General features: G+C 38.3%; 2 protein-coding genes across 3 annotated transcripts in view; both read right to left on the minus strand.

The window, feature by feature from the left end:
• Window positions 1–3,735: 3,735 nt before the first annotated feature.
• Window positions 3,736–8,694, minus strand: LOC103983791 (type IV inositol polyphosphate 5-phosphatase 7-like). 2 transcript variants are annotated; one of them, XM_009401073.3, is made up of 14 exons: window positions 8,080–8,694; window positions 7,889–7,979; window positions 7,460–7,528; window positions 7,247–7,334; window positions 7,039–7,143; window positions 6,411–6,911; window positions 6,173–6,308; window positions 5,727–5,920; window positions 5,517–5,625; window positions 5,131–5,279; window positions 4,742–4,995; window positions 4,534–4,607; window positions 4,280–4,318; window positions 3,736–4,193 (listed from the first exon to the last, which is right to left on the minus strand). In XM_009401073.3, exons 1-11 carry the CDS (start codon window positions 8,107–8,109, stop codon window positions 4,770–4,772), a joined length of 1,698 nt encoding a protein of 565 aa, XP_009399348.2. In that variant the 5' UTR covers window positions 8,110–8,694; the 3' UTR covers window positions 3,736–4,193; window positions 4,280–4,318; window positions 4,534–4,607; window positions 4,742–4,769. The 2 variants fall into 2 exon arrangements, with proteins under 2 accessions (XP_009399348.2, XP_065007757.1); XM_065151685.1 differs by lacking the exons at window positions 7,460–7,528; window positions 7,889–7,979; window positions 8,080–8,694 and having other exon boundaries at window positions 7,039–7,117; window positions 7,247–7,319.
• A 2,911-nt stretch (window positions 8,695–11,605) lies between these two features.
• Window positions 11,606–27,763, minus strand: part of LOC135638720 (tRNA ligase 1-like) — a 37,120-nt gene continuing 20,962 nt past the window's right edge. Inside the window, exons 16-27 of the mRNA XM_065152030.1 lie at window positions 26,446–26,511; window positions 26,040–26,326; window positions 25,400–25,507; window positions 21,516–21,613; window positions 21,362–21,422; window positions 16,862–16,938; window positions 16,685–16,756; window positions 16,509–16,585; window positions 16,238–16,318; window positions 13,845–13,947; window positions 12,680–12,838; window positions 11,606–12,513 (exon numbers count right to left, since the gene is read on the minus strand). Of these exons, the coding sequence (XP_065008102.1) occupies window positions 12,121–12,513; window positions 12,680–12,838; window positions 13,845–13,947; window positions 16,238–16,318; window positions 16,509–16,585; window positions 16,685–16,756; window positions 16,862–16,938; window positions 21,362–21,422; window positions 21,516–21,613; window positions 25,400–25,507; window positions 26,040–26,326; window positions 26,446–26,511 (1,582 nt within the window). The 3' untranslated portion in view covers window positions 11,606–12,120. The remainder of the gene's footprint in view (window positions 12,514–12,679; window positions 12,839–13,844; window positions 13,948–16,237; window positions 16,319–16,508; window positions 16,586–16,684; window positions 16,757–16,861; window positions 16,939–21,361; window positions 21,423–21,515; window positions 21,614–25,399; window positions 25,508–26,039; window positions 26,327–26,445; window positions 26,512–27,763) is intronic.

Below are 27,763 nucleotides of genomic sequence, written 5' to 3' on the forward strand. Positions count from 1 at the left end.
CCGTGTCACCCTTCTTTTATCTCGTTGGTGTTGCTACCTGTAGCCTTCGCATTAGGAAAAAGGAGACATTAGGGCTTTTGTTAGTTTTATGCTTAGTCGTCACCCTTTATCCCGCTAGAGTCGTCGCTTATAACCCTTGTGTAAGAAAAGAGTGCGAGAAAAGAGGGAGTAAGAGGGCTATCTTATTTCGCATGCAAGGGCTACGAGCAGCGAGATAAATGATGATAGCAAAGTATTAGCCAATGATAACCCGTACATGCCCTCCTTCCTCTCATGATGGTTGCAGATGACAGCTCCAATGAGGCAAAGGGCGATGATAGAGTAGAGGACTAACAATAACCCTTGCATCCGTTCTTTCCTCACGCGAGGGCTATGAATCTTAGCTCCAATAGGACAAAAAGGAGGAAAGGCAGCATAGGAAATAAGAGATGATGATGGGTCTAGTAGAGGCAACTAACAACGATGGTGAAAAACGAAGGATAATGAGAAAAATCAAAATGAGTGTAACTTTTTAGAAAATACCCAAAATAAAGAGACATGCATACATACATACATACATACATACATACATATATATATATATATATATATATATATATATATATATATATATATATATATATATATATATATAACCCATAGAATCGTTCATTCATGCTCCATAGATCCACTAACATTTGTATTATGATAGTGAAATATCATAAACCGTTAGGGGAGATTTAGATACGCTTTCTCACATGTCAATAAATCATCATTATAAAATATTTATCTTCTTTCTATAATTTTACTAAATATCTTCTAAAATCTCTTGTTAGGTCAAAAAAACTTTTGGTGCAATAATATATACATACTTTATATTTTTTTATATTTACATAAGGATAAATTCCCAAAGAAATTCTTACTTTGAGAATTCCTCGGATAGTATCCAAATTTTAAAAAAATTTCACAAAACATCTTTTTTTTTTTCAAAAATAACCATCATACTCATGTCGACTATTGTCCTTCGCCTCGTTGATTATCCCATATGCCCAGTTTGCCACCCTCTCTCCTCTCATGGTCGTTTACACCTTCACCTCAACGTCAGTCATCTACATCCCTTTTCTTAGTTATTTACACCTTCAAATGTGAGTTAGTCCTATCGATCATCCCTTTCGCACGCATGACAACCCTAAGGTTTGACTAGAGCAATTAGGATTGATGTAAGCACCCACACCCATGCTCGCAATACTTTTGGTCCGACGAGGGCGAATGGACGATGGCGGAGGTGATAGTGCATGCCGGGAAACGGTGATAGGTTCAACGAAGATGAAAGAAAAATAATATTTGCAAGTAATCGAGATTATTCTATAATTTTTTTAAAAGTTTAAATACTCTCCGAAAAATTCTTGAAAACTTCTCAAACTTAAAAATATTTTTCGAGAATTTATCGTAGCAACCTTTGGAGGACATGGAAATGGCAGTAAAAGGAAAGGATAAAATTAGAAACCATTGAAGCCGAGCCCCATAAAAAGTGTCACGCGAGGGTGACGACATATGGCATGTCACTTTATCTTTCGGCTTTCCCTTTCGGCGATGTATCTCATCGGCCTTTCGAGCATGCATCGGTGCGTGACCCCAATACCTCCTTGGGAACTGCCACGGGGAACACACCATGACACACACTCCAACTCGTGTGACATCACCTCCCTCCCTCTCTCTCTCTCTCTCTCTCTCTATTGCTTCTTGTTGCCCAAAACACACAGTCCCATGAGAAGCACTGTTCAAATGGCACCATCAACTCAAGCACACAAAAGAGAGCCCGACACACACACCTGACAACTTGATACGCACGCCACATGATGCTCCTGCAAGCACCAGTTCAGTTCATCACCCATCTAACTTGATCATATCCAATAAATGATGCGTGTGTGTGTGTGTGTGTCGAAGTAGGCTACGATATACGTAGCAGATTCTGTCGAGGCATTTCATGTTGATCGATCATCTTTCAAGTAAAATGTTTGGTGTCGTTTCAATCATCTTACAGAAGAACTCCACTGAGCCGTGCAACAAAAAATGTGAGCTTTATCTGATTAGTATTCTGTAAAATGATCAGTATTGTATGTATCATATGGTAATCCTTCTCTATACCTCTCTTATGTTATAACTGCAGATGTTACGTATCTTTCTCTCAACATTAATAGCACAGTAACGTGCACAAAGACGCGAAACAGTGATCTCCATCTCAGCCACTTCCATCACCTCATTCCTCTCTCTCTCTCTCTCTCTCTCTCTCTCTCTGACACAAGCCTCTTATACGACCAGCGAGTGAGCCAAGGAAAGAGTCACCTCATGACGTACGTGCCAAGACAGAGCCATGCACACATCACGTAGACTTCTTTGCGACGAGCCTCGGAAGGCGTAAGCGCGTCGGGCTTGATTGACGAGCAGGCACGTACGAACGCTGACGTACGTGCCCCGTCGCGTCGTTTCCCGGCTCCCTCCCACGCGTGTCTCGCCGCTCGTGCCGACGTCCGAGGTTTGGCAGAGACGTGGATACGCATTCTTCTTCTTCTTGTTCTTCAGCATGTCTACCGTGGTCTGATGGTTCTTTTTGAGTATATTTGAGATCCTTCTGCAATGAGACATTAAAAATACGTGTTGGTTGCAAAAGATCAACACAGTTCGCTTGATGGATTGTCCAAAAGCTCAGAGAGAGAGAGAGAGAGAGAACATCACAAAGGAAGATAGTGCAGAAATCTCTCCCATCTCTCTCTCTCTTTCTTTGTTCAGTTGAGCAGTCTTCTTCTAATCAAAACAAGTCTCACAGCTTCCCTCAGAAACTTTGTACATGGAGTGACAGTTTTCATGGTCGCAGAGATAAAAGCTGAGTTCATGTTTACTTGTGGCTGGATGTCTCGTCAGATCATTTTCTATGCAATTTGTCAAGGCAGTGCTTCAAGTACTTCTGACAACATTGACAGGTCTGCGTTGAAAGAGGAGATTGGTGTGACCTGAGCAGTCTCAGATCTCTGTGCCAACGTAAACCATGCCAAGAACAACTCGTCGGCCTCAAAGCTCAGATGCAGGTGTTGTAAGCCGAGTTCTGTCTTGCTGAAGAACTCTGATGCACTTTTAGCAGTTCATGTTCAAGGTGGATTAAGATATATTTTGATGAATTTGTATGCATGTTTGTATCAAGTCGCATACAAGTTCATAATCTCACAAATTTTGGATATCTGAATCTAATTCTACATTATGGGCTCAGCAAATGCCCCAACTCATTTGACATTAGGATGATGAAAACACTGCACTAGGTTTAGTTCTTAACCCAAATCTAATAAGTTTCCATCAATAGGATTGGTTGCCCTGCTTTTTATATCAATAAAGTAACTTCAACATCTGATTTGCATGATAAAAAGAGTGAAAGATTGCACATGTCAACTCATCTCAAATAGTTTAAATGATATCCATGAGATGTAACTCACTGTTCATCCAAAAGAGAAGCCCAAGCAGCAGTTTTATACTGTGATCCATGAATTTATAATGAATGCCCCCACTTGATCTTTCAACAACCAAAAAGGTATAGCCCAATATATATATATATATATATATATATATATATATATATATATATACACACTTGTACTCTGACAATTTCTTGGGTCCTCATAAAGTTCATGTCTCCAGGTCTGCCAACCAGATCTGTCATGTTCATGCTTTTAGAACAATTTCCCAGTAAAAAAAGAAGCAAAAAAAAAAGAAAAAGTAACATCTATATATCATCAATGGCACATCTTTTTCAGTGAAAACACCATCTGTCATGACCTTTAAACATATAATAGCCACATTCCTTTATCACTGTGGCAATGAGTGAACTCAGATCTCCACCTTCCCTTTTCCCAACATGTATAACAGAAAGAACTGTACACACAGTTGTTTGTTGCCTTAATCCTCTACCAAAAATTCCTTACACTCAGTCAGAACAAATATGGATCAAAACTTGAGATCTGATGACACCTATTTAACAGTACCACAGTGATCCAGGTTCTCTGGGCAGCTTCCTTGATCAACCTAATGAACTGTCCGACTGCTTGTTTGAATGAAAGAAAAGAATTAGCTGGTTAATTTGTGTTGTTAGTAGTAGCCAAATGATTTTGGAATGGGGTCCTTGTACAAGACTTTTGACTGGATGTTCAGCAACCAAATAGTTTCTCCTGGCAGTCAGACAAGCAGAAAATGCAAGCTGTAAATCCGAAAGTAGTTTCAGAGATGAGTTCAAATGTAAAGGAAAAGCAATTACCTTTGGGTTAATCTCTAAGTGTCTGTTCCCTGGTGGTTGCTGGAAACCATAGATGACAAGATAAATTTAGCTGAAATTGCAGGTCTATAGAATTCAAATACAAACATGCCATAGTTGAAATTTACTTTGGGTAAGAAATCTGATCAAAAATATTATGAATGGAAAGATGTTGAACTGTTCACAGACAAATTTTATAGATATAAAAGAAGGCAGTTACTTGAACTATTGGATTTGTTTAAATGAGGAATAAGCACCTGCTGTCCTTGGTAGATGCCGAGTACAGAAAGATTATGAAGCTAATTATTGGGCCGAATAAGTGCAGAACAACCTGCAGTGATGAGAAAAGAAATCAATAATGACAGGAAGTGATCAACAATGCACGATGTCACGTAGAAAAGGCCAAAAGGAGTTGTAATGATGGCATGCCTGGCTGACTCTTCAATAAAAGACAAAATTTATGACCTTTATTTTTATTCAGTTGTTTTCAGCCTCAACAGTAGAAACTGGGTTCTGTGAAACCATGTGAGTAAGGCAAGAGTTCTTCCACCTCTACCCGAGAGCTAGAACAGCCCATGTTCCTAAACCGGTTGCGATCGATAATTTCAACCTCTGCATTGAAAATGCTGTATACGGGTCTATGATCGGAGAATCTAGACTCTCCATGCAAGTAAGTCAATTGAGTAAGACCTCTACCATACCATAGTATTCGGTCACACCTTCAACAGAACAAAAAAGGGCCCTTATTAGCTTCAGAAAATTGAGGATATAATAAAAAAGACAAAGATGCAACTTTTAGAAACTAAGAACACATAATGAGAAGCTTTTGCCAAAGAGGTTATTTAAGATTCTACCATGCAGGTGTCCGCCGCTTCTCTTTTCGGTGTATGTCATCCCCTGCATATCTGTCTGAGTTGTTTGAATATTTATAAGTTGGAGGAAAAAATATTCTTCCTTCTTTCCACCCTTCAAAAACATGTCCACATCTTTGCTCTATCCGAAGCTGTTCTGACAAAAAGGGATTAGATACTTATACAACCAGTTTATGAATGCATAAACAGGAATTGAAGAATAATGGCTTTTCCTGGGCCACACGAGACCTTTATGCACTCCTAAGAGAGAATCTAAAAGGAACTAGATTCAATACCTTGAGAGATTTCCATACTTCAGAATAATCTTACAATATGCTAACCAAAAAGCAACACTAAGAAACATGTAGTCGAAAAGAATGGTGAACCACCTGATCTTTTTCCAACAGTGCTCTCCAGTTGTGCATCTCAACTAGAGCCTTTGCTGACTGATAGGAAAGAGCAATGCGGTAGTTCAAATCTCCAAGCCATATGATACGACTGACATAAGAAAAGGAATCAGAGCATGCTTCTCATGAGTGCTGGCCCTTTGTGGTCTGAGAGAAACATGAGTGAATTGAATAGCAATATAACAGGCTTACTCGTGATCGAGAATTGTTTCGGGAGACTTCTCATCACATATTCTATGCACCGGAGGGAATCTAGTTTTTCTTAAAATTTCCATAACATCTGAGTTCCTCCGTAGTTCATCCCCCTCTTTCTGTCCTGACGTCAAATGACTACAGATGAAGCAGAAGCTAGTTTGGTGCAAAGACATGCTGATTGATATTGAACCCTGGAAAGAAAAGAAGAAGACTTCTTTTTATTCAGGACAAGCACACACAAAAGGAACTGTCGAAGTTGCAACAAATACAAATGCACAAATAAAAGGATTTGAGGGAGGGGTGGGGGTGAAGAGGGATGGTTTTAGCATGACTTCAGAAATTAAATCAATCAGGAGTCAAGAAGAGATGATTTTGCAGCATTCATGTCCTTTAAGGCATGAGATACTAAGTGAAGTAGAACATCAGTCCATGACCTGGATTACCTTATTTCCAAGATAACCCATTAATCCCCTGCCAACACAAGAAACCTTCAAGTTCTTCACGTCACCTCTGATTTCACTTCGTACCCAAACTGTGAGAAATATGCCAACCATCTGTTTACTTGCGACCAAGCAATATCTAGAACCGTAACATAGCATTATTCAGAATTTCTAAAAGATATAAAACTTATCAGTAAGAACGGAACCAAATCAAATTGATGAAATCGTTGATAGGAAGTACCTAGAGTGATATGACGAAATATCCCGTTCCTCCACGTATGCTGGATCACCATAAGCACATGACAACGGTGAGAAAAAACCTGTAGAAGGTGATTCTCCCCCAAATTTCTTGTCATCGAATAAGCCTCCACATCTAAAACTGGGATCAAAGTTACTTGGTCTGCTCACAATGCTCACCGGATCACAAACACTAAACCGGCGTTCCAACCTCGGTTGCATTACCATGATATCACCATCAATACTCATACTACGACTCATGGAATGGAACGAACGCCGGTGGAAGAATGATGAATTTTTCTTCCCTGTTGAGGACCCCTCAAAATCAGCATCTAGTTCCACAAGTGGATCAGGAACAGGGGATGATATACTATAGCTGCCGCAACTGTATGTGCCAGGAAGAGTATTCAGTGTTTTTCTAATAAGCGCCAGCCATTTCTTTGCTGGAACGTTGTCTTCTGCGCCGAGGACGTTTCCAGCATTGAGAGGAACGATCTCTTGAAATCTGAAAGGAAAAAAGGAATATAGTTGACATAAACTACTTCAGTGTCACTAATTTTATACTGCTATAGCGTGTTTCTATTTTCTTTCAAATATCTTAAAATTTACAGGAGGAAAGCAGAAAAATTAACCCCAAAACATATATGTCTGCGGGAGGTGAAGCATGGATCCACTCCTCAAGATTCAAATTTCTCGGTGGAGACTTCCCACCTACATTCCATGTCGAGAGAAAAATTCTAGAAACCAAAGGGTAGAACATTTTTGGATCACATATCAAATTGGAGGCCACTCAAAGATAAAAAGATTGAAAGGAGCCAAAGAAAAAAAGAGGAAGATTACTTGTAGTCCTGAACATCTGTACTTTGAGCTGCGTCAACATCTAATTTTCCTTGCCAAACTCGATCGTAATTCTTCTTGTACAATCGCTCTGAGGACCATGAAGGAAAATTACCAAGAAAGAAATTGTGAAAGCCGGCACAGGCGAAACAAAAGAAACTAGCTATGTAGTTGTGGTCCAAAGTTATTAACCAGAGAAAGCCCGATACTTTATACCTGTTCTGCTTTTCTTTACTGTGCATGTCTCCCTTTCTGTGAAGCTGGTCCTCCATTCCCCATCACCTCCTGATGAACACAGAGAATAACGAATAAAGAAAAGGAAGAGACCAAGAAAAAGGGTGTGGCTACTGGCTGGTGTACTTATATTCTAATGACTTTTACGAGTTTATGCATAGCCAAAGGAACAGATTTAGTACTGCACAACACATCAACAGGATGATATTTCAGTTGCAGATGTAGGCGAAAGCCTACTAACAAGCAGGGCATATGGCAAAGCAACCAAGAAGAAATATAATATCCCCTATCCAAATTCATGCAGTAGAAATTTCTAACCATGAGAACAACTGCATGATAACTCAACACAAAACAACTTAAAGCTGTAAGCATGAGAACAACTGCCATAGGAATAGAAGCAATTAGAACTACCTTCTCCAGCTAAATCATCATCCGCATGGAAATCCTGAGGCTTGCTCTTGATGTTGAACCATTTCCTAACAAGCGTCTTGGACCATGATAGCTTCTCCAACAAAATGAGAGGGAAAAACGGGACCAAATCAGCAATCTTTCAGACCAAACAGAGGCACAACGATAAAAATCAAATCTTTCGGCAGGAAAACCTTGCTTTTCTTCGAGTTCTCATCTCTCATTGTTTCAGCACTCCTTCATGCAGCCGCCGCGAGGTGGTTCCCCTCCCCACCTAGAAGCCTTCAGAAATCTGGGCCTTGTTTGGATCCCAATGGAGAAGAACAGCAAAAGCCGCCCTTTTTCTGCGTGCTACGTGACAAAAGACCGATTCGAAAGATTTTCCCACGGAGATGGATCAGGGAACTAGGAAGCCGCAGGAAAAGAGAAAGCCGGCTATCACCCTCGACAAAGGTACATCACCCGAGGGTCTATCGCGGAAAACAACGAGAACCGAGCAGGAGCCTGAGGATCCTCTCCAGTCCAAAGCGGAAAGGGAACGAAAAACCTCTCCTTTCGCAAATGGGACTTCGATTTAAAGCTTCGGGCTACAAGTCTAACGCAATGCAGGGTGGTAAAGATCAGATTTTGGATACAGAAACTCTGATATGGGCACTGAACGGAAGAAAAAAGAGAGAATGGGAGAATGGGGGAAGCAATGGAGCGCTCACATTCACAGACACCGCCCTTTCTTTCTCCTCAACCTCGTCCTCGGGGCACAGCAAAGTATCCAATTTGTAGCGAAGAGAATAAAGCGCAAGCGTTGAGCGCTCTCTCTCTCTCCCCCTCTCCTCTTTGAGGCTTTTTTTTTTTGTTACCCAAAATCGGAGCAAAGCTGACGAATAAATAGGGAAGAAATAAATTTCTTTTACTTAAATATCCTGAAAAATATCATTTTATTGATTTATATTATACTAAGAAATTATATGCCACTATCGTGAAAAATCCATTTTACAAAACCAGATTAACCACTTATAATTATTATTAATATTAATGATTTTAAATCACAAAGTAAATACAAATAAAATACTTGAGATTTTAGAATTTAATATTTTTGTAACCTAAAATTTTAATTTAATGATGAGATATGGAATTCATCTATCAAAAATTAAGGTTTGAAAACCTCAATAGATATTTTGAAAATATTAATTAACATATATGATAATGATTTTGACTAGAATTATGTTTTATTTGGGAGCCACATCTAGCCTTATGTCAATCGGGGGTTTTAAGCTACTGAGATGATTGACGCTTTATAACATATGAAAGTGATCTAAATTATCTAAAAATAATAATTTTTGTACTATTTATCGTAGTTGACATAATATACGAAAATAATTAGAAAACTATCTAACATCGATTTTTAACTATTTAAGGTGCAATATCATCTTGCTGCTTGGGAGCCCCATCTAACACTAGAGTTTTAGGATGATTTATCTTATATTAAAAAATTATAATATCATAATGTATAATTTAGAGACTACTAATCTAAATTAAAATATCATATATATATATATATATATATAATATAATATAATATAATATATATACACCCCTTTATTTCTTCCGGTGCAGTGAGATCATTGTACTGCTTCACTGTCGCTTCTGTAGATGAAATCCTCGCATCTACTGGGAGAAAAAAATCTCATTGATAGGCTAGTGTGTGTAGATGAGTACAAGTGTTGGAAGAATGGGGGGTGTGAGAGTAGTGTGTCTCTCCTCTCTTTGAGTTCCATTTTGTCCTTTCATCCCTTCCAAGACAGTGAGACCACTGTCACCCTTCGGTTACAGGGATGTGAACTACAGGGAATGGGAATGTTTAAAGGAATTCCCACTTTTTTGTTGCATGGAGAAAGGTAGGGTTTAGCTTCTGAGAGATAGATCCAAGTGTGTTCCTTGAACTTTGGGCTACTCGATGCTGGCCGATGCCTACCCTTGGAGGTCGCCGTAGAGCTGGCTCAATGCTTGATGAGGAGGTAGAGAGGCCTAGTCCTGCCTTTGGATGCGCAAAGCAATTGGATGACACTATTGCTTGATTTAGCTCCTCAAATGGCCTCTGTTTTGAGGTCTGAACTGCACCGGTCTAGGATCCTAGCATGCTTAGATTTGGCTGAGAGAGAAAGGAGGGTTTGATTACGCAAGTTATGGTTAACGAGAGTTTGGAGAGCATCGAAAGGCTGGAAATTGCATCTCATGATCTGCAAGTGGGCATCGGACTACTGTGATTCATGCATCATTGCATGCACGCACAAGAGGAGGAGGAGGAGGAGGAGGTGCCCTCTGAAAGTTGTGGATGGAAGAAGAAAAGAAAGAGAGAGATGGAAGTGCACGAGTGATATCACTAGTGCACTCGTGAGATGAATTGCCAATCCTTTTCCCTCGTTCGAGCTCCACTTCTGGATTCCCCACTCGGTGGGAGGGGTTAACTAAGATCACAGAGACGACTTGGATTCAATGAAGACGTGATGATCACACTAAGTGAGTGGCTCAACGCCATTGGATTCGGCTCGTGAAGCAGTTGAATTCGGTGTGCGAATTGTTAGCATAAAAAAAGAGGAGGAGACGCAGAGAGTCAATGGGTAAGCAGTACCAACAGGGATTAGATCTAAAGCTTCTTCCATACTAAAATAGTCTGCGCTTACAGCCACACCGAGAGTCACATGCCGACAGCTGACGGTAACAAAGATTACATATTAAGAAGATCAAGTTGGGAACATGGGATCGTCCTCTGTGATGAAGAGCAGCTGCGTTGAGAAAACAGCGAGCTACTGTTCCCTGTTGCGTACCTAAATTTCTGGTTCTCTCTCATTAGATAGATAGGTGTAGGCGACTTGTGAAAGTGAAGCACTCTATATGAGTTTTGATCGTAGAAAGTCCCAGCGGCTGCAAGAAGAACTCAAAAGCTGCACTCACTGATTTCCACTTCTTTTTGGTTGTTAAGAGAGACTGACTGTCTTGATTGATTGTTAGGGTGTGACAGCACCTTCAGTCCCGAAATGCCACTAGTAGTTTAACAATTTTGGAAAGATCATGTGCATTTGGAGTCCATTGTCAAAGTCTTTTGATGGAGATCATTCAAGATTCACATGCGAGGTACAGCAGCCCATTGAGTGTATGTGCAAACTTCAGTGGATCAGCATGACAAATTTCCAGCGAAGAACATCCATATTATATTTATTACATGGAGAGAGAGAGATTGTTGTAACTCATTGTTTTACGTTTAAGCATAGAATTCATTTTATTATTCTCACCAGTTTTCTTTACTTGGAAACCATCTCTATGTTTGCAATCTGCACAACATGTGGAGTGGTTATATGCGCGAGGAGAGAGAAAGGGTAGTCAAAGGAGAGATCTAACAAAACTTTGAGCAAAGTATCTTCTCGCTCGCTCTCCTTTCTTTTTTTTCAGCTTTAAGACCCTCCCTCTATACCGAGCTCATTGAGCTTTACTCTTTCTAATGGTTTTGTGCGAACATGTGCCCGCATCCTGCTGGCCTTTTCCTTGTGTCATTTTCTTGTACCTCTCTCTCCCTATATAAAGGAGGAGTACATGATATGTGAGTGAGTTCCTCCTGATAAAGCAACTTTCGCTCTCTAAATGCTGGAGTTATATGCGCGAGGAGACTGGCTTTGTCGAACATAAATAGAAGAGAAGAAATCAACATGAAAGAGGGGAGAAAAATGAACAGTAACACTGATTTATTGAGTGAACAATGTTCCCAAATGTTTTCACATTTTGAAGACTTGACAATGACTTATTGCTATCCTGGAAGAAAAAAATTTCTCTTTAGGAAAGCACTATCATCCATCACCAAAACAATCAAGGGAAAGCAGGTGGTCAACTCTTCTCCTTGGAATTCAACTCAACTCATGTAAACAACTTACAAAGGTTGTGCCCATGTAATGTTGAGAATCATATCCTATGTGTCGAAACTGAAGCTCGGTGTTACAAAAATTCAAGCTCATAAAAATAATGGGATAAATAAAAGCAAAACATCACAACACCCAGGAGGACATGCTCTTGGACTACGTGGCTATAACATCTTTCTTATTTCCCTACAAAACTGCAACGAACAACTTGCATAGAACATCTATCTGCTTTGTACAGAATCCACAGGCCTCATCCGGAAATCTCCCTTTTATTAATTTGTGGTTCAATTCTTGCACCAAGATGCAGGGGCAGCCTGGTCAGAGCACTTAATAGAAATCCAGTTCACCACTTACAGTAACTGGTGGTACAATGTCGATCCTTGTTGCTTTACCTTCGGAAACCAATTGAGGCAGTGTATTAGCCTCCTTCGGTGCTGTGCCTGGTGCAGTCCAAAGCGTCGCATGAGGCCACTCATTTTTGGAGTCTATCTTTTCACCATTGATCGACCCCAGTTGTGCTTCTAAAGCAGCTAGCTTGTCAGAGAATAGCAATGCCGTAAAATCAACAGGGAGATTCTGATTCAAAAAGACACCATAACTAGCAACAGTAGTGACACCATGACTTCTTTTATGGGCAAGCGTTACATGCGCTTTCATCAGATTGTTCACCAAGCTTTTGTCCTCAAAGAAACTCTTGGCTTTTGGATCCTCATTCGCTAACTGTTTCAGAAACAAAAGTTTGAGGTTACTGTAGTACCACTAGACGACAGTTACAACATTGTAAAATTACAGTGCGAGTAGGTAAGAACAGGAATGGTACCAATGGAATTTGAGGGATTGTGAGGTCCAAAATACTGCATACAAGAATGCATAGATCAGGTATTACCTTATCCAAGAGGTTTTTAATTTCTCCGACAGGCAGTGTGACAGCAGCAAAAACGATGTTACCAAACTTCCTCTTCTCAGTATCAGGAGTCTTGTACTCGCCTTTTGCCACATCCTTCAGCTGCTCTAGGACTTGTTTCACAGCGTAGTCAAATGGAACCTAGAAAGTAGATGCCAACATATCTCAGATGAATATGAACAAATAAACAACTTACCGAACCATATATATATATATATATATATATATATATATATATATATATATATATATATATATATATGCATTTACCTTGTTTACTTTTAAGTCCAAGAAAATGATAAATTAAGGAATACAAAATATGGATGACATACAGTAAAATGCTTCAATCAACAGGATCAAATATCAAAATATTCCATAAATTGCATTCTAGACAATCAAGAAAAGGATAAGAAGTCATTGACAGTGCCATGTAGACCCTCTGACATAACTTACTAGAATCTATGACAAACATATAGGAAGTATCAATACTTCATATATTCTTCCATTATCAAGAATTACATTTTCTGTATAATTGATTATGATTGTTATCATGAGAACTCTACTGGTGTCTCTCTTGTTCATCATGTTACTACTTGACAAATCAAAATGAGTTGATAATGGAAATAACTTACATGATGGAGACCAAACAAGAGAAGAATGAAATCCACCTTAGCTGATCAATAGTTGATAGAATAACTAATTAAGGAGATATGCACATGATAAAGGTTGTTATAATAGATATTAAGATTATATGCCTTGGGAGGTAGGAAAATGGCAGCCATCAAACAGAAATTGGTATTATTTGACTTCTTTTCTGTACATGGTGCATTAAAGTTTAAACAATGGTTTTTCTGTAGATTGTAACTTTAATAGCATTTACTTATACAGATAATGATATTATTGCTTTCAAGTAGATTCTACATTGAACAAATGTTTTTTCAAATTGTAACTTCAATAACAATTGCATACTAGATGGTCAGGATAAATGATATGCATATATATAGGGTGCACAAAGATGCTGTCACAGCCATGATAATGTACTACATGAATTTAAACTGGAACCATGTACAGAAAGGAATCACCTTTGCTGACTGTAGTAAAAGAAATTGTACAATGTGCAAAATAAAAACCTAACATGGTTTTGCACCTGAATGGAGTTAAGATGATCAGCATTTCCAAACAAAATCTCTCGCAGCCTTTTCTCCCAACGAGCCCACTCTTTTGCATATGAGCCTTTGGCAGGTTCCATTCTATGTTGACAATGTTTTTTGTTAGTTAACATGCAAAAGGAAATCATTTCCATTTAGCTATTAAGATAGAAGAGTAAATTAAAAAAATGGAAAACCAATTTCTGGAAAGAAATTTAGAGACATGATTAATTTTTTGTATTCCGATATATACAATCATCTGCAGTTAATCTAGCTTTAGGTCAATAAATGACTCGATGATTTCATCCAAATTCTATTATTATTGGGCAATAACTTCAGAAGAATGGATTATTCTCTTTCAAAGAACAAAAATAGGGCTGGGCACGCAACAGGAAGGCATTACATTAATACTAGGTATTGCTCAAAGGTGTAAGATGAACAACAACATTGTCCACATCACAAGTGATTGGCTGCACCATCAACAGCAACAATTACTGATTATTACATTTTCAAAACTAGCAGTTACTAATGTTTTGCTACATTTCCATATTGATAAACAGAAAACCTCAGGTAGGAAGTCAGACCTAATAATAAATAAGAGGTTTTCAAAGTGAAGCAAAAAAATTAAACCAACAAAAAGGCAGAGCAGGAAAGCAAATAAAATAGAGAAAACTAACAAGTAACAAGTAAATATCACTAAAACAGAGTGTTGCAATATGAACAGAATATATGAGAAGAGAGGTGGAGAGAGAATAATGATTGGAGGGGCTGAGGCAGGGGAGAGAGATGGTCGGAGGAAGAGAGGGCATCTTAAAAAATGATGCGATTAAATAAGAGAGGATTACTTTCTTTCTCATGTTAAGCCTAATTTCAAAATTGATACAATTACCCTCTTAATTAATGAAAACATTTAAGTCATGGGTATTTGAGTAATCTTATCTATATTTACAAAACTGAATTGATTTTATTGATCTGGCCAATTCATATGGGTTATCCAAAAACAGGTCAGGTCAACCAGTTTTTTGCAATTTTTTAACAATAACTGATCCAACAAGTAAATTAGACCAGTTAGTGGTTTGGTTCTTCATTTTTCTGGTCCAACACTGGGTTCAGTAAGAATCTGATAACTATGCTTATACATATCGATTTGGTCACCAATCAGTATTAGTATCAGACCAAGATTTATCGTTGAAAACTTGTGTTTGATTTGTAAGGTGAATGAATCTGCAAAAACTGCACGAAAGTTTGCAACAAAGAAGTTCTAAAAACCTCATGTATAAAGAAAGTTTGTTAGTAGTTAATGTCTCATCCAAATCTATATTGAACAAAGATAAAGTCATGATTTAAATACATGTCTAATCTTAATCAGAGGTCACAGAGAGAGGTCATCATCAGATTCATCACAATAACATACATAACATAGTGTTCAGTACTCACTAGAACTTAAAGAGTGTTTCCATACAACAACATATAAGACAGTTGTTTAAAATTAAAGGGGCGAAAGGGACAGAAAAGTAGAAGGGTAAATAGGGGAAAAAAAGAATCAGGTGTACTAACACAAAGGTTAAGGGAAGAAGATAAACAAGGGTCATTTGGCCTATGAAACTATGATTCAGTTGATATATTTTTATTCAATAAAATTTCTCTAGTTCTATTTGAACATATGAGACTCACGGTAACTATGTTTTAGAATGCAGAGAGGCTCCTATTAAGAAATAAGAAAAAAAATATTATCCCCAAAATTTTCCTCATAATTTCCTGCAGATAGATTAACTATGTTTTAGAAAATGACTTGGACTCCTAATGGCCATCCGCTGGTCAAGTCCAATAAAAATCCACCTGACTCACCAACTGATTAAAGAATTTCAGGCCGAACCTCCCAACCACTTTGCATTAAATATGGTTCCCGCTTCTCTTCCCCATTCAGTACTGAAAAGCCTGTCATATTAATTATCAATTCCCAAGTTGGAAAGTCAAGTGAAGTGAACAAGCAACACCAAACTTATCCTAATGTCAGAGTGGGTGCTTTAAGAGTCCGTCATATGCACTTAAGACATGTCCAATGATAAAATGAAGACATGTACATGATAAGATGGAACTGGATGAGATTCCAATGAGATGGCTTTCAAAACCATCTGACTGGTCTCGAATCTTGTTCATCTCTCATGGATTTGATACTAAGCCGGATTTGATAGTCTAAGTAATTTGGAATTAATTTCATATTTTCATATACTTCAGCAAATATGCATATTACTAATGACAATCATATAACAGAAATGGCTATTTTCTGTAGGCTAATTTACATGGCAATACTACTGCATCAACACCATTAGACTAATGAATTCTTCAGAAATACTAATATAGAGATATCTTAATACGTATTGTATTTTACCTTCCATGCCTGTTTGTGTGAAGTCTGTAAAGATTTATGCCTTCATTTAGTATATCCTTAACAGGATCAGGTAATGGATTCCTGGAAAACAGCACAAATATCTTCCGCATCATAAGGAAATAATGTAGGACAAAAGTCACCAAACCATGCAAGTTCTGTAGACTAATTCAGAAATATAAACTAAATCCCAATGCTGCAGGGTAATGAAGTTACAGCTTAGTTCACAATGTTTTCATTAAAACAATGTTATAATAGTTTTTATAGTTCATACCTATCTGGTTTGAGCAAAGGCATCTTGACCAACGAGCCAAAACGTTCATATAGTTCACTTTCAAATTCTCTGCGGTTCTGAATAAAATTCCCAATGTCCATTTATCAAAATGAAGTGAATAGTATATAAATTCCTCATCTTAATACACCATACCAAAGACTAGCAAATTTACATGCCTTGCCATCATAGAGGTGGTAAAACATCAGCAAAACATAACCAGCATTTGGAGATGCCTTGTCCAGATTTCCCTTTAAAAGTAAAGCACAAATAGTTATAAGTAAAAAAATTACAAAAATCATAAATAAAGCATCATTTTACTAAATCACAACCGAAAATCAGCGCATAGCAAATACCGGATGGTTTACTCGTTGAAGTACACGAAATATGAAGATAGCCAAAGCATCAAGTGAAAACGGATTAGAATCAGTTCCTGCAAATTAATATCAATCATCAAGATATGTACTTTCCAAACCATGAGTTTTGACCAGAACAATCTCAAGAAGTTTACATTGTATATAGAAACAATTTCACATTATAAATTTCACTAGCATTCACAAAGAAAACATTGCATTATTAATAAAAAACATCTATTTAGTGGAAAAAAACAAAATATACAACTAATTGCAGATATTTTAAAGCACTGTTGATAAAAAAATGGATTGGATACAGGGAGTTTAATGCCCATATCCACTCTTAATTAGCCTAAATAGATTAGATAAATAATGCAATTTTTATAATCAGTTGGTTGCCTTCTTCAGGCCCCAGCCAGGCTTACGAGTGTCGGATAGACCAGCATTAGTACAGCTGACTAACCTTTAAAATATTATGCAGACCAACAACTTAGAAACATAGCGGCTTTAGGCTGAACCACTCGTAAGGCATGCATAGGCATGTGATGGCTTCTAAAAGCTCCACCATGTGCATCATGGCTCAGGTGGAGCCACCTGGGGATGCTGGAGGGAGACTGAAGGGAAGTGGGTTACCAGTACATGGTTGATACCAACTACAGGTGAAATTCATTGCAATTCATGGTTGCCAATTTCACCTATTATTTAAAACGGCCCCCGATCTATTGGTCCTGTTAGAAATAACTATGTATCAGTTCATAGTTTTCTTTTTGTGGTGTAAAGATAAGTGACGAAAGCGGGATTCAAGTCCAAAACCTTATGATACACTGTCAAGATCTTTATCAGCTAAGTTAGCTGATACCTTCCATAGTCTTATCTCGTCTTTTATATGCAACAGACAATCAAACCAAAACTTGTCAGTTAAGAATATGCAGGTTCATCAGTAATATTAATGTTAGTTCATTAACAATATTAATGCTGGTTTACCAGAATATGTAAAAAAAGCCTTCAAATTGCTGATTCATTGCCAATATTTCATTATCTAACATATCTGTTTGTTGTAATAGTATATTAAAGAATTGTCAATATTTATCAAATCTATTTCAACATAATGGAAAGCAAGTGGATTGGATGACAAAAGACTGTGTCTAGAAAGGGATGGCATTTCCCATATGAAATGGAACATTTGATCATGTAACAGAAAGATTTCCATTCCTTATTTGTAAAGATTGTGTGTGCGATGAAAAAAGGCTTAAGCATAACAAGATTGGCCAGGAGGCAGAGTTGTGGAAACACAAAAGCCCTGAACTTGTCATCGCTCCCAAGTAAATTTTAAAAAAATTCAACTCACCTCTGGCTTTACTGTGGCTAGAATACCTTTGGACAACATCAATGCAATCTAGAAGATGACAAATCAATTGTAGCAACTTTCAATCTGCCAGTAGTTATCCAGCCTTCTTGGGCAGCAGCTACTATTCAACAATTGTCCAACTAAACAACATCCCAATTTGAATGACATCTTTCCATGCAGCATCTTCCGTCCATTCTTAAAAAGTATGCATTATTTTTCGTTGATGACATTCTTATATACGTACTAGAAATGTTAAGACGTAATCAACTGTACCACAAAGCAAACAAATGCTCTTTTAAGACAATCATCATCTTTTACTTTAGCACAAATGCCCCTTCAAGATCATCTCCTACTTGGGGGCACAATCCATCCCAAGTTGCAGCAACATAATATGCACAGAAACTCATGGTAATGCAAGAATGGTCCAAGCCAACTACAACCAATGAATTTCATGGATCTCTCAGGTGAACCAACTACTTATATGCGAATCGCACATTAATTGGATGCATGATGCTTTTATGCAAACCAACTATTTATAGGTGAACCAACTGTTTCCAGAATGTTCCTACTGGTTGATGGAGATAATGATATATCACAGGTTAATGCAAATTAGCCGGTCCAATAATTGCATTCATAGAGAGATGCATTGTAGCAAGGTTCGTAATACCGTACCGTACCGGTATTTCGATATATATATATATATATATATAACCGTTTTCGCCGACATCGCCTCTCTTCTCCCCGCGACGCCGAGGATTCTTCTTCCCACGCGGATGAGGAGAAGTTGCCGACAGACAAGGAGGGAGAGCAACGCCGACTCCAGGTTCTCCTCTTCTTCTCCCTTTTCTTTCTTCCCTCGGTTAATACCACCCTTCTCTTCTTTCTTCTCCTTCGATCACCGCCCGGAGCAGAAACAGCCCCAATCGATGGTCCTGCCCAGTAGCAGGCGGTTCGTGTACCGGTCTGTTGGTAGACACGTACATACCGCCCGTACCTGACGGTATCATTCAAAATTAAAAACTTTGGTTCCAATATCCAACCCAACCTAAGTAACACGACTGAACCAAACTCAAATCAAGGCTGGAGTCAAGGCTTGACTGATTCTCAATTGGCCCTTTTGCTTAAAGGGGTCTTCGAATGCCACTAGAAGACCCTTCTAATCTCAAGACTAGTACTCTATAGTTCCTTAGCATTCTTTGTTATCTCAACCTCTTTTGTTTCTCAAACTTTTCTTGGAAGAAACCATACTAGCAAGGGCTTTGTAAACATGGCAATTAGATCATCTAATTCAATAACAATTGAGTAGCAACATGCTAGATTCACAATTTCAAGTATCTAAAAGTTAAAGGGGGCATGTGCATCAAAAGCCAAGGGTTCGATAATTCATATAACCTATCAAGTGTAAATATCAAACCTTGGTTCCAATATCCAACCCAACCTAAGTAACACGACTGAACCAAACTCAAATCAAGGCTGGAGTCAAGGCTTGACTGATTCTCGATTGGCCCTTTTGCTTAAAGGGGTCTTCTAATGCCACTAGAAGACCCTTCTAATCTCAAGACTAGTACTATATAGTTCCTTAGCATTCTTTGTTATCTCAACCTCTTTTGTTTCTCAAACTTTTCTTGGAAGAAACCATACTAGCAAGGGCTTTGTAAACATGGCAATTAGAATGTCGGATTTTATCATCTAATTCAATAACAATTGAGTAGCAACATGCTAGATTCACAATTTCAAGTATCTAAAAGTTAAAGGGGGCATGTGCATCAAAAGCCAAGGGTTCGATAATTCATATAACCTATCAAGTGTAAATATCAAGTATTTCCTTGCAAACTTTCAAAATAAATGCAAATGCCTTTCAGTTAAACCTTTGAGACGGATGGCTGTGCAGCAAAAACAATAGCTCTCTCTTTGAGTAGCATCATTATAACTAATTAATGTGTTGGTGGCATAGCCATGTCAATATAACATGGATAGACATCACCGGCAATAAGACGTGGCCAGTTTGTGTCGACATGTCCACCTGAGGGTAATATGGTCTTTTGGCACCTTAGTGCTAATAACCATATATACACCCAGTTTAGCCCAGAATAGAGGTGATGGAAAATGCTACCTGTAGAGCTTCCAAGCTTTAAATGGGTAAGTGAGATATTCACAATTTTTGCGAAATATGTAGCACATTTCACAAGTTTGCAGGTTACATGGGCCAATTGTCCTGAGATTTCAACTTATTGAGCCAAATTCTCAAAAATAATTTGAAGCCAAAAGCAAGGTGTTCTCTGATGTAATCAAGGAACTTGAACAACATGTAAATGAATCCTACTGATCTAGAATGTTTCCATTAAAAGTAAAAATGTAATACAAGAACACAGTTTCACTTTAAAAATAAGTATAATCATTTACATTAATTGGAGCTTAAAGCTTACTATTTGAAGCATCAAAATCTATAGGCAACATTAAAACTTTCAACATTTAATTTAATATTAGGACTAGCTATGGATAAAAGAAAGGTAAACAGAAAATTGTTGGCATTGCTTATACTAATTATGGGTCTATTTGGATCATGGTTTTGACTTTGAATACCAAATTGATACCAATTCCAACACATTTTCAAACTGATACGCACTAGTATATTGGGCAATATATCAAACTATACTGTCTGGTATCATTAAAAAATGTTAAAAAATGAATCCATCTGGCATAGAGCCAGATGATCCAACATTGGTCCTTTATTACTGTTGGCTCGTATTAGTCAAACCAACATTTGAAACCATGCTTTAAATAATAATTTAATGAGATAACAAAGAGAAAGAAAAGAGGCAAGGAGAAGAAAGAAGAGAAGACCACTTTCCCTTACCTTGTCTGGATCAACAGAAGGAAGAGAAAGGATCACTTTTATATCTTCCTTCTCTCCAAATCTCTCCAACTATTGGAGGATATGAAAAGGGTGTTGAGAGAATTTTAACACCTCTTTCATGACTTTAACCAAACAAGAGAAAGCTACTCTCTCTCCATTTCTCTCCTTATCAAATATAAGAACCTACTTCTCTTCTCTCCATTTCTATCCATCCAGAAGGGCCATAAAAGTTGCAGAAAGTCAAGAATGCAAAAACAAATAGGAAAAGATTAACTTGCCAAAAACCAACAAAGCAAACCTTCGGATTCAGGTATGACAGGAACAGCAGAGGCCTTTGTACTTCGGCACATATCCTCAATCTGGAATTTGGACAAACCCTTTAAAGTTTACTTCCAAACTAAGAAAAACCTTCAATAAAGAAGTATATAACAGTAACTACGAGATTTGCGTACCTGCCTCCACACTTCCTCGTTCGGTGCATTTTTGTCAGCAAGAGTTATGGCATAGGGTCTTTTCTTACGCTCATCAGCAACCTTTTGCCAATATCTTCCTGCAATGATATGCTTGATCATGTTTGTCAAACACATCATAAAAGGAAACCTCATGTACATCACAGATCAAACAAAGGTTTCATTTACACTGGTCGGAGATCTGGTTCACAAGCCAAGAAAATTTTTTTAGTTAAACAAGTCATAATGTCCGAACTATATGAGATCCGGTACACGGAGTTCCAGCCCAAGACAATACACATCTGCGAGTGTTAGGGTTGGGGAAGTCAGGGAAATCGCGAGAGGGAGGCTGATATCGGTGATTTAGTTGGCTCGATTGAACCAACTAAAGCACCGGAGACCAACCAGACCTAAAAATCTGGTTCGGTCGTCGGGTCTGACCCAGGCGCTCGCCCGAAGCGCCCGACGCCTAGGCTCGGGCGAGCGCCTAGGCGGCACCTCTTTGAAGCGCGCCGCCTGGAAATGAAGCGAGGCACTCGGGCCTCGCCTCTCCCCGCCCGAGCGCCCAACCAACCAGTTTTCTCCTTTTTTTCCCTATTTACGGTTTCATATGGTACTATTGCCAACTTCTGCAACTCTGCCATCACAACTTGCATACAAGGTACCAAAAATTGGCATGGTCCATTACCACAAATCAAGATATATCATTCTAGAAAGGTATTGAGATGCATTATACTGACCCATGGAATACGTAAAAACATATGGCTAGGCCAGTTTTTATATTACGCTAGCCGGGAATGCTGTCAACACACCCTCACACCATTAAACAGTACTGCTCGCAAGATAATCTACCGATAGTTGCAAAAACATCATTCATAAATAGGTAGCCCATCACAAGTCTATAATCCTCTTCTATACCTAAGCTGCTGAACATCTATGAGAATGTATTCCTTTTGGTCATATCAATCTTGTTATTGAATATGTCATGCTCCTGGTCATCAGATAAAATCAACAAAATATTTTAAAATATCTATCCATAAGAAAGAAACATTGTGTATGTTGTTATTTAGTTCTTTAATTTATTCACCAATAATAGATTCCAGAAATAACTATTTCCATGAACAGGAGAACAAATTAGATGGATCAAAATTTCAGATGAAAGAAAAAAAGGAAGATATTCTCCCCAAACACTTTGGATGTTACTATTAATGGCACCAGTCAAAGATATAAAAAACAATAATTCTCTCTCCAAATGTATTGTAAATTTAAGAAACATATGCTAAACAAGTGGTACAATTGGATACTTCAATTGCCAATACAAACTAGATGCCATGATACCTGAAATACCTCAACCAAACAAATTTTCAAAAATTTCAAGCATATCAGTAGAATACAAATTGGTATCTACTGGACAGACACTGAGTGAATTAATATGTGAACTGACCAGTTTTGCCCACCATTAACACTAGGCATTCTACCCGACAATTAGACCCAATTGTACTTAGCGGTAAGCATATTGTTGGTACCTCGATTTGGCAACCTTTTCCTTCACGACCAACTCAGCCCATTTGCCATTTTTTAACTTTAGGCTTTCACACTCTCCAAACTTGATTGTTCTTAATTTGAGATCTCGGATCAATATCAAGCAATTTTGTCTCCGAAACATGGTAAACTTTAATATTAAATTCAAAACTTTTGCTTATTCATTGTTGAACGAAATTTGTAAACTTGTGAATTCTTTACCTTTAGGTCATGATATCATGAATCTGGCTATTGCAATTGGTTAGCAAAGGGAAGGCATTGCGGAGACCTCAAGTCAAGGCCAAACTCGGCCACCCAAGAAGAACTTGGATGTACCAGTGTCGAACAGAAGGGCATGAACATCAAAGAATGGGGCATGGTACCACATCAATGGGTCTTCTGAGCAATAACCAAACTATGCTCAGGAGGGGAGAGCACAGTTTCTGTCGTAAATGGGATGTGATCCCAAAGGCATGACCAAAGCTATCGAATAAGCTATCAAAGTAAAGGAATGGGAATTTGGTGTAACAGATCAAACTAACCAAATTCTCCTGAACTAAACAATGGAGCATCAATGGGAAGTCCCTTCGAAGTGCTTAGAACCCGACAACCATCCACTCCTCACCTTTGGGTGATTGACTAAAGGTAGTATATCCTCTTATTGCATTACCTAAAGAAAGGGAAATAGTGCAGACCTACTTGGAGGAGATGATGAAGGATTCAAAGTTGTCAGGGAGAATTTTGCGGGAGAAATCCATAGACTACTGAAGTTCTACAATATGGTATTGGAAAAACTCTAACCAGCAGCATTCAATCTCTTGTAGGGTGACACCTCAAAAAGGATTGATTGCAAGCATGAAGGTTCTTCACTTATCGACCAACAAATCCAAGGGATTCAATAAGGAGCAAACCAACTCTGCCAACTCCTCAACTGAAAATGTTCAGCCGCAAGTTGGAACAAAGTGGGAGGATTAAAATTGACTCATTAGTAGAAGATAAGAAGCGCGTTGCAAAATGAGATGATCAAGTTGCGGCATTTAAAAAGGCTTTGTTGAGGGCATCGAAGGAATAAGTAGGAGAATATCATGCGGATACAACCAAGCTGTTTTGACACATGATGATGCTTGACTGTTGCACTTTTCGATGTTGTGTTACAGTTGACTATCTCATAGGCAGCTTGTGCAGTGCATAAAGTAGTAATGTCAGCCCCATATTGCTTTCTTGGCAGTGTGTGTTTTTCTTTTTGCCTTCTAAAACTCAGAAATATTTCTGGTTGTGTGACATCGCACACAGGGGAAATAACCATAATAGTCCCATTCTTGGGCTCAAAACAATAAACCCAATAGTGAATAGTACCTTGACCATACTCCCTATATGCAGCTCTTCTTAATTTACTTCATGTGTGGCACAATTTTAGATGACGAAGGAGCATTATCAGTCATCAATTTCATGAACCTATAATTTTAATCTACAACTATCTAATGTTGGGGACTATGTCCCACAACAAGTTCCAAAGAGTTAAGATTTCTGGTAATCTAGCCACTCGTATGACATTTATAATTTTGACTTTTACTTGGCATATACTTATTCCAGCACCCTTTACAATCTTTCTTACACATTTTTTCTAGATATATGATTTATCTACAATCCGGAAAACAAATTATGATTCATTATGGAGAAAAAAAACTGTTTTTAATTAAAACCAAGAGGGAGTAAATAGGTCTGACAGTTAGGCTCTTACCGGTCAACAACCTGTTTTGATGTGCTACATAGGTGCATAATGATACTGTACCAGTCCATGAGAGTAACTGCACCAACATTGGATTGAGATTTTAGTCATTGGTTAAATAAGTCCACTAAAATCTTATTATTTGACTGAATGGGCCAACTAAGTTCTCAATCCATGATTTGAAAGTCTCCACGCCAAAGAGTACACAACTGAGGAAAACAAAATTTTAAAATGTGCCAAACACGAACGAAATCATCAAGAAGTATAAATTTACATATTTTAAATATTTGTCTGGCTGATCCCATAACCAAAATTTGTTGTACTGGCTGGAAGGGCATAGTAGGCATCACTGCATTGTATCAAGCTTTTGGAAATGCAGAACAGAACAATCACAAATTGTGCACGTGTATACAGAGATCATGGGCAGTGCAATCTTATGTACCAGCTGTCCAGAACCTAGATAACTATCTGATTAGAACAGTGAGCCAACTATTTAAAACATGATAGAGCAATACCATTCGGAGAAATAACCAGGACATGTATTTTCCTGCTCAATAAATATATTAAAAATCATGAACAGTAATATATCACTGCATAATATTCATCATAAATCTAAGTCTTATGAATATTCACAAACCTTTTATAAGATCACCCATCAAGCTGTGCACAGGGCGGTTATCGCCGAGGCCACCAGGAGCATTCAGTATTTCTTTGCATAGAGCAGACTTAGCACAGCCTGGTATACCTGATAAGGTAGAAACAAAAATAATAAGGTGGAATAAACTTATCAGAATCATTAATGAAATGATAGAGATTCTTGAAAAGGCACAAAAAGAAAGCAAGCTATTAGTATGGTACAGGAAACATCATGCCTGAGAAGAAGCAGCAGAAGAAGTCTGATGTCTCATTTGACTTTAATCGCTTACCTTGTAATCTCAACCAACCGTAATGTCCTAAATCTACTCTCTACAAAAAATTAGAACATCACTTCCTAGACCAGTTTAACCACTTAGAAGAATTTTGCACTTTAATAAAGAGGCCTTTAAGTAATATCACTGACATAGTAATTGTTCTTTTTCCTTCAGCTAACATTATCTAATTGTTTTACAAGATGCATTAAGCTTGTTTCGTAACTATTCAGCCACTATGTTGATAACAGTTGAACTATAATAGTCTGCCAATAAAATGCATATGAATGGTCAAATTCCTCCAGAAATAGTTGCAGAAATGCTTTACTACAGAAAGGAGGTTGGCACAACCAGATGTAAAAGATATACCTGGAAAGAATACAATAAGACCCTCATCTTTCAGAACTGTATCCTTGGCTGCATGAGTGGGACTTGAAGGTGCTTCCACATCATGATGAATGTCACCTTCTTCATCTCTACCTGCCTCTATTATAGCCAATAAATTCTCAGTCCTAACCAAGTTGCCTGCCGCTCCAACCAATACCTGGTTTTGTGGACTTCGAGTAGCATATTGCTCCAGGAAGGGCTCTGCCTCACTAAGGTAAGTTGATGTCGACAACTGTTTGTTTCCATACTTCCTTCGTATATAAACAGCCCTGATAATGGTAACAGTTCAATCAATGCACATATGGGGAACGCTAATTTGAATATCAAGATCATAAAATCCAGGAAGATATAAGCAACAAAAATTTGACTATCAAGGAAATGCTAATACCATTCATCCAACATTTTGCTAAGCTCTCGCTGCTTGCCAGCTGATGTTCCCCATATTTTCATCTGCCTATCAAATCAAACAAAAGGACACTGTTTTTATAGTGAACATAGATTCAGAAGATGATCCAAATGTGTTAATGATGTGTTATTTGAAAAAAAAAAAGAACAAAACTTGTCAGCGAGATTAACATATAAGCAAATGCTTTCTCCAAAACATGAAGAATATGTATAAATAATATTGATCAAACGTGAGAATTACAGCATTAACCGACTAAGTAAACCAAAAGAAATAAAGAACCAACACCTAAGGCTAACTGAGTTACAGGCTTACAGCATTTACTAAGTGGGTTGAAGGACCTTCACTCTTCCAGCATCGGGCATGGGGCATGGGGCATGGAAGCATGAATAAGATCATGGTTTAAAATGCTGATCAAATAAATACATAACCAACAGTATTTATAGTCCAAACAAGTACTGGAAGTGGACAAAGTAACTCAGTATTGTTTAGTATGACACTCATTTTATTGTTCTAATAATTATATTCAGAGATACCAAGTGATATAGGTCAACATACTAATTGGAATTTCGATATAATGTTGGTCTGATGTCTTACTGAAACCGCTAATGAACCAGTGTTTAAACTAAGAATTTTAATTTCGAGTGATACCACCCGATACATATCGGTCTACTGGGCGGACCGCTCACTACCGGGCAATACTGTTGATCTAGCCCCGTATCGGACGATATGGAGCTGTATCGAGTAGTAAAAGTCGAAATATCGATAATGATCGATTTCGACCATCGCCACCCGCAATCGGGCGGTATTAGCCTGGCTATGACGAGGGAAGAAGAAGCGTCGAGGGAGAAGGCGCTCGAAGAAGAGGGAGAATCAAGAGAACCGAGACGCTTCCCGATACAGGAGGTAACAAAGAGACGACGACTCGGCTTCTTCGCCGCGTTCTTTGCCGAAGGCCGAAGACGCCTGCAACCTTTGTCGAAGGCCGGAGAGGTCTGCGGCCTTCGATATCTTCGCCGAACTATCACGGACTTAGCTCGTTTTGCCTAAGTCATGCGGTACCCTTGCATGTCCATCCGCAAAGGTCAGCCTCATCGAAATCTCACATGGTCCCTTAGGACCTACAAAAGAGAAAACGAGTTATAGAAAGCGCTCACTCGGGATCCACAAGCAAATATTTCCAAAAATACCTCATATACAATGCAAATACAAACAGACTTTACAAGCTCTGAACGGTTGCATAACAAAGGGTCAAAATGGTCCACTACAAACCGAATATCTCTCACAAGTGTCCACATGACAC

Source organism: Musa acuminata, chromosome BXJ3-5 (genome assembly GCF_036884655.1).
Source record: "Musa acuminata AAA Group cultivar baxijiao chromosome BXJ3-5, Cavendish_Baxijiao_AAA, whole genome shotgun sequence".
NCBI classification, from domain to species: domain Eukaryota; kingdom Viridiplantae; phylum Streptophyta; class Magnoliopsida; order Zingiberales; family Musaceae; genus Musa; species Musa acuminata.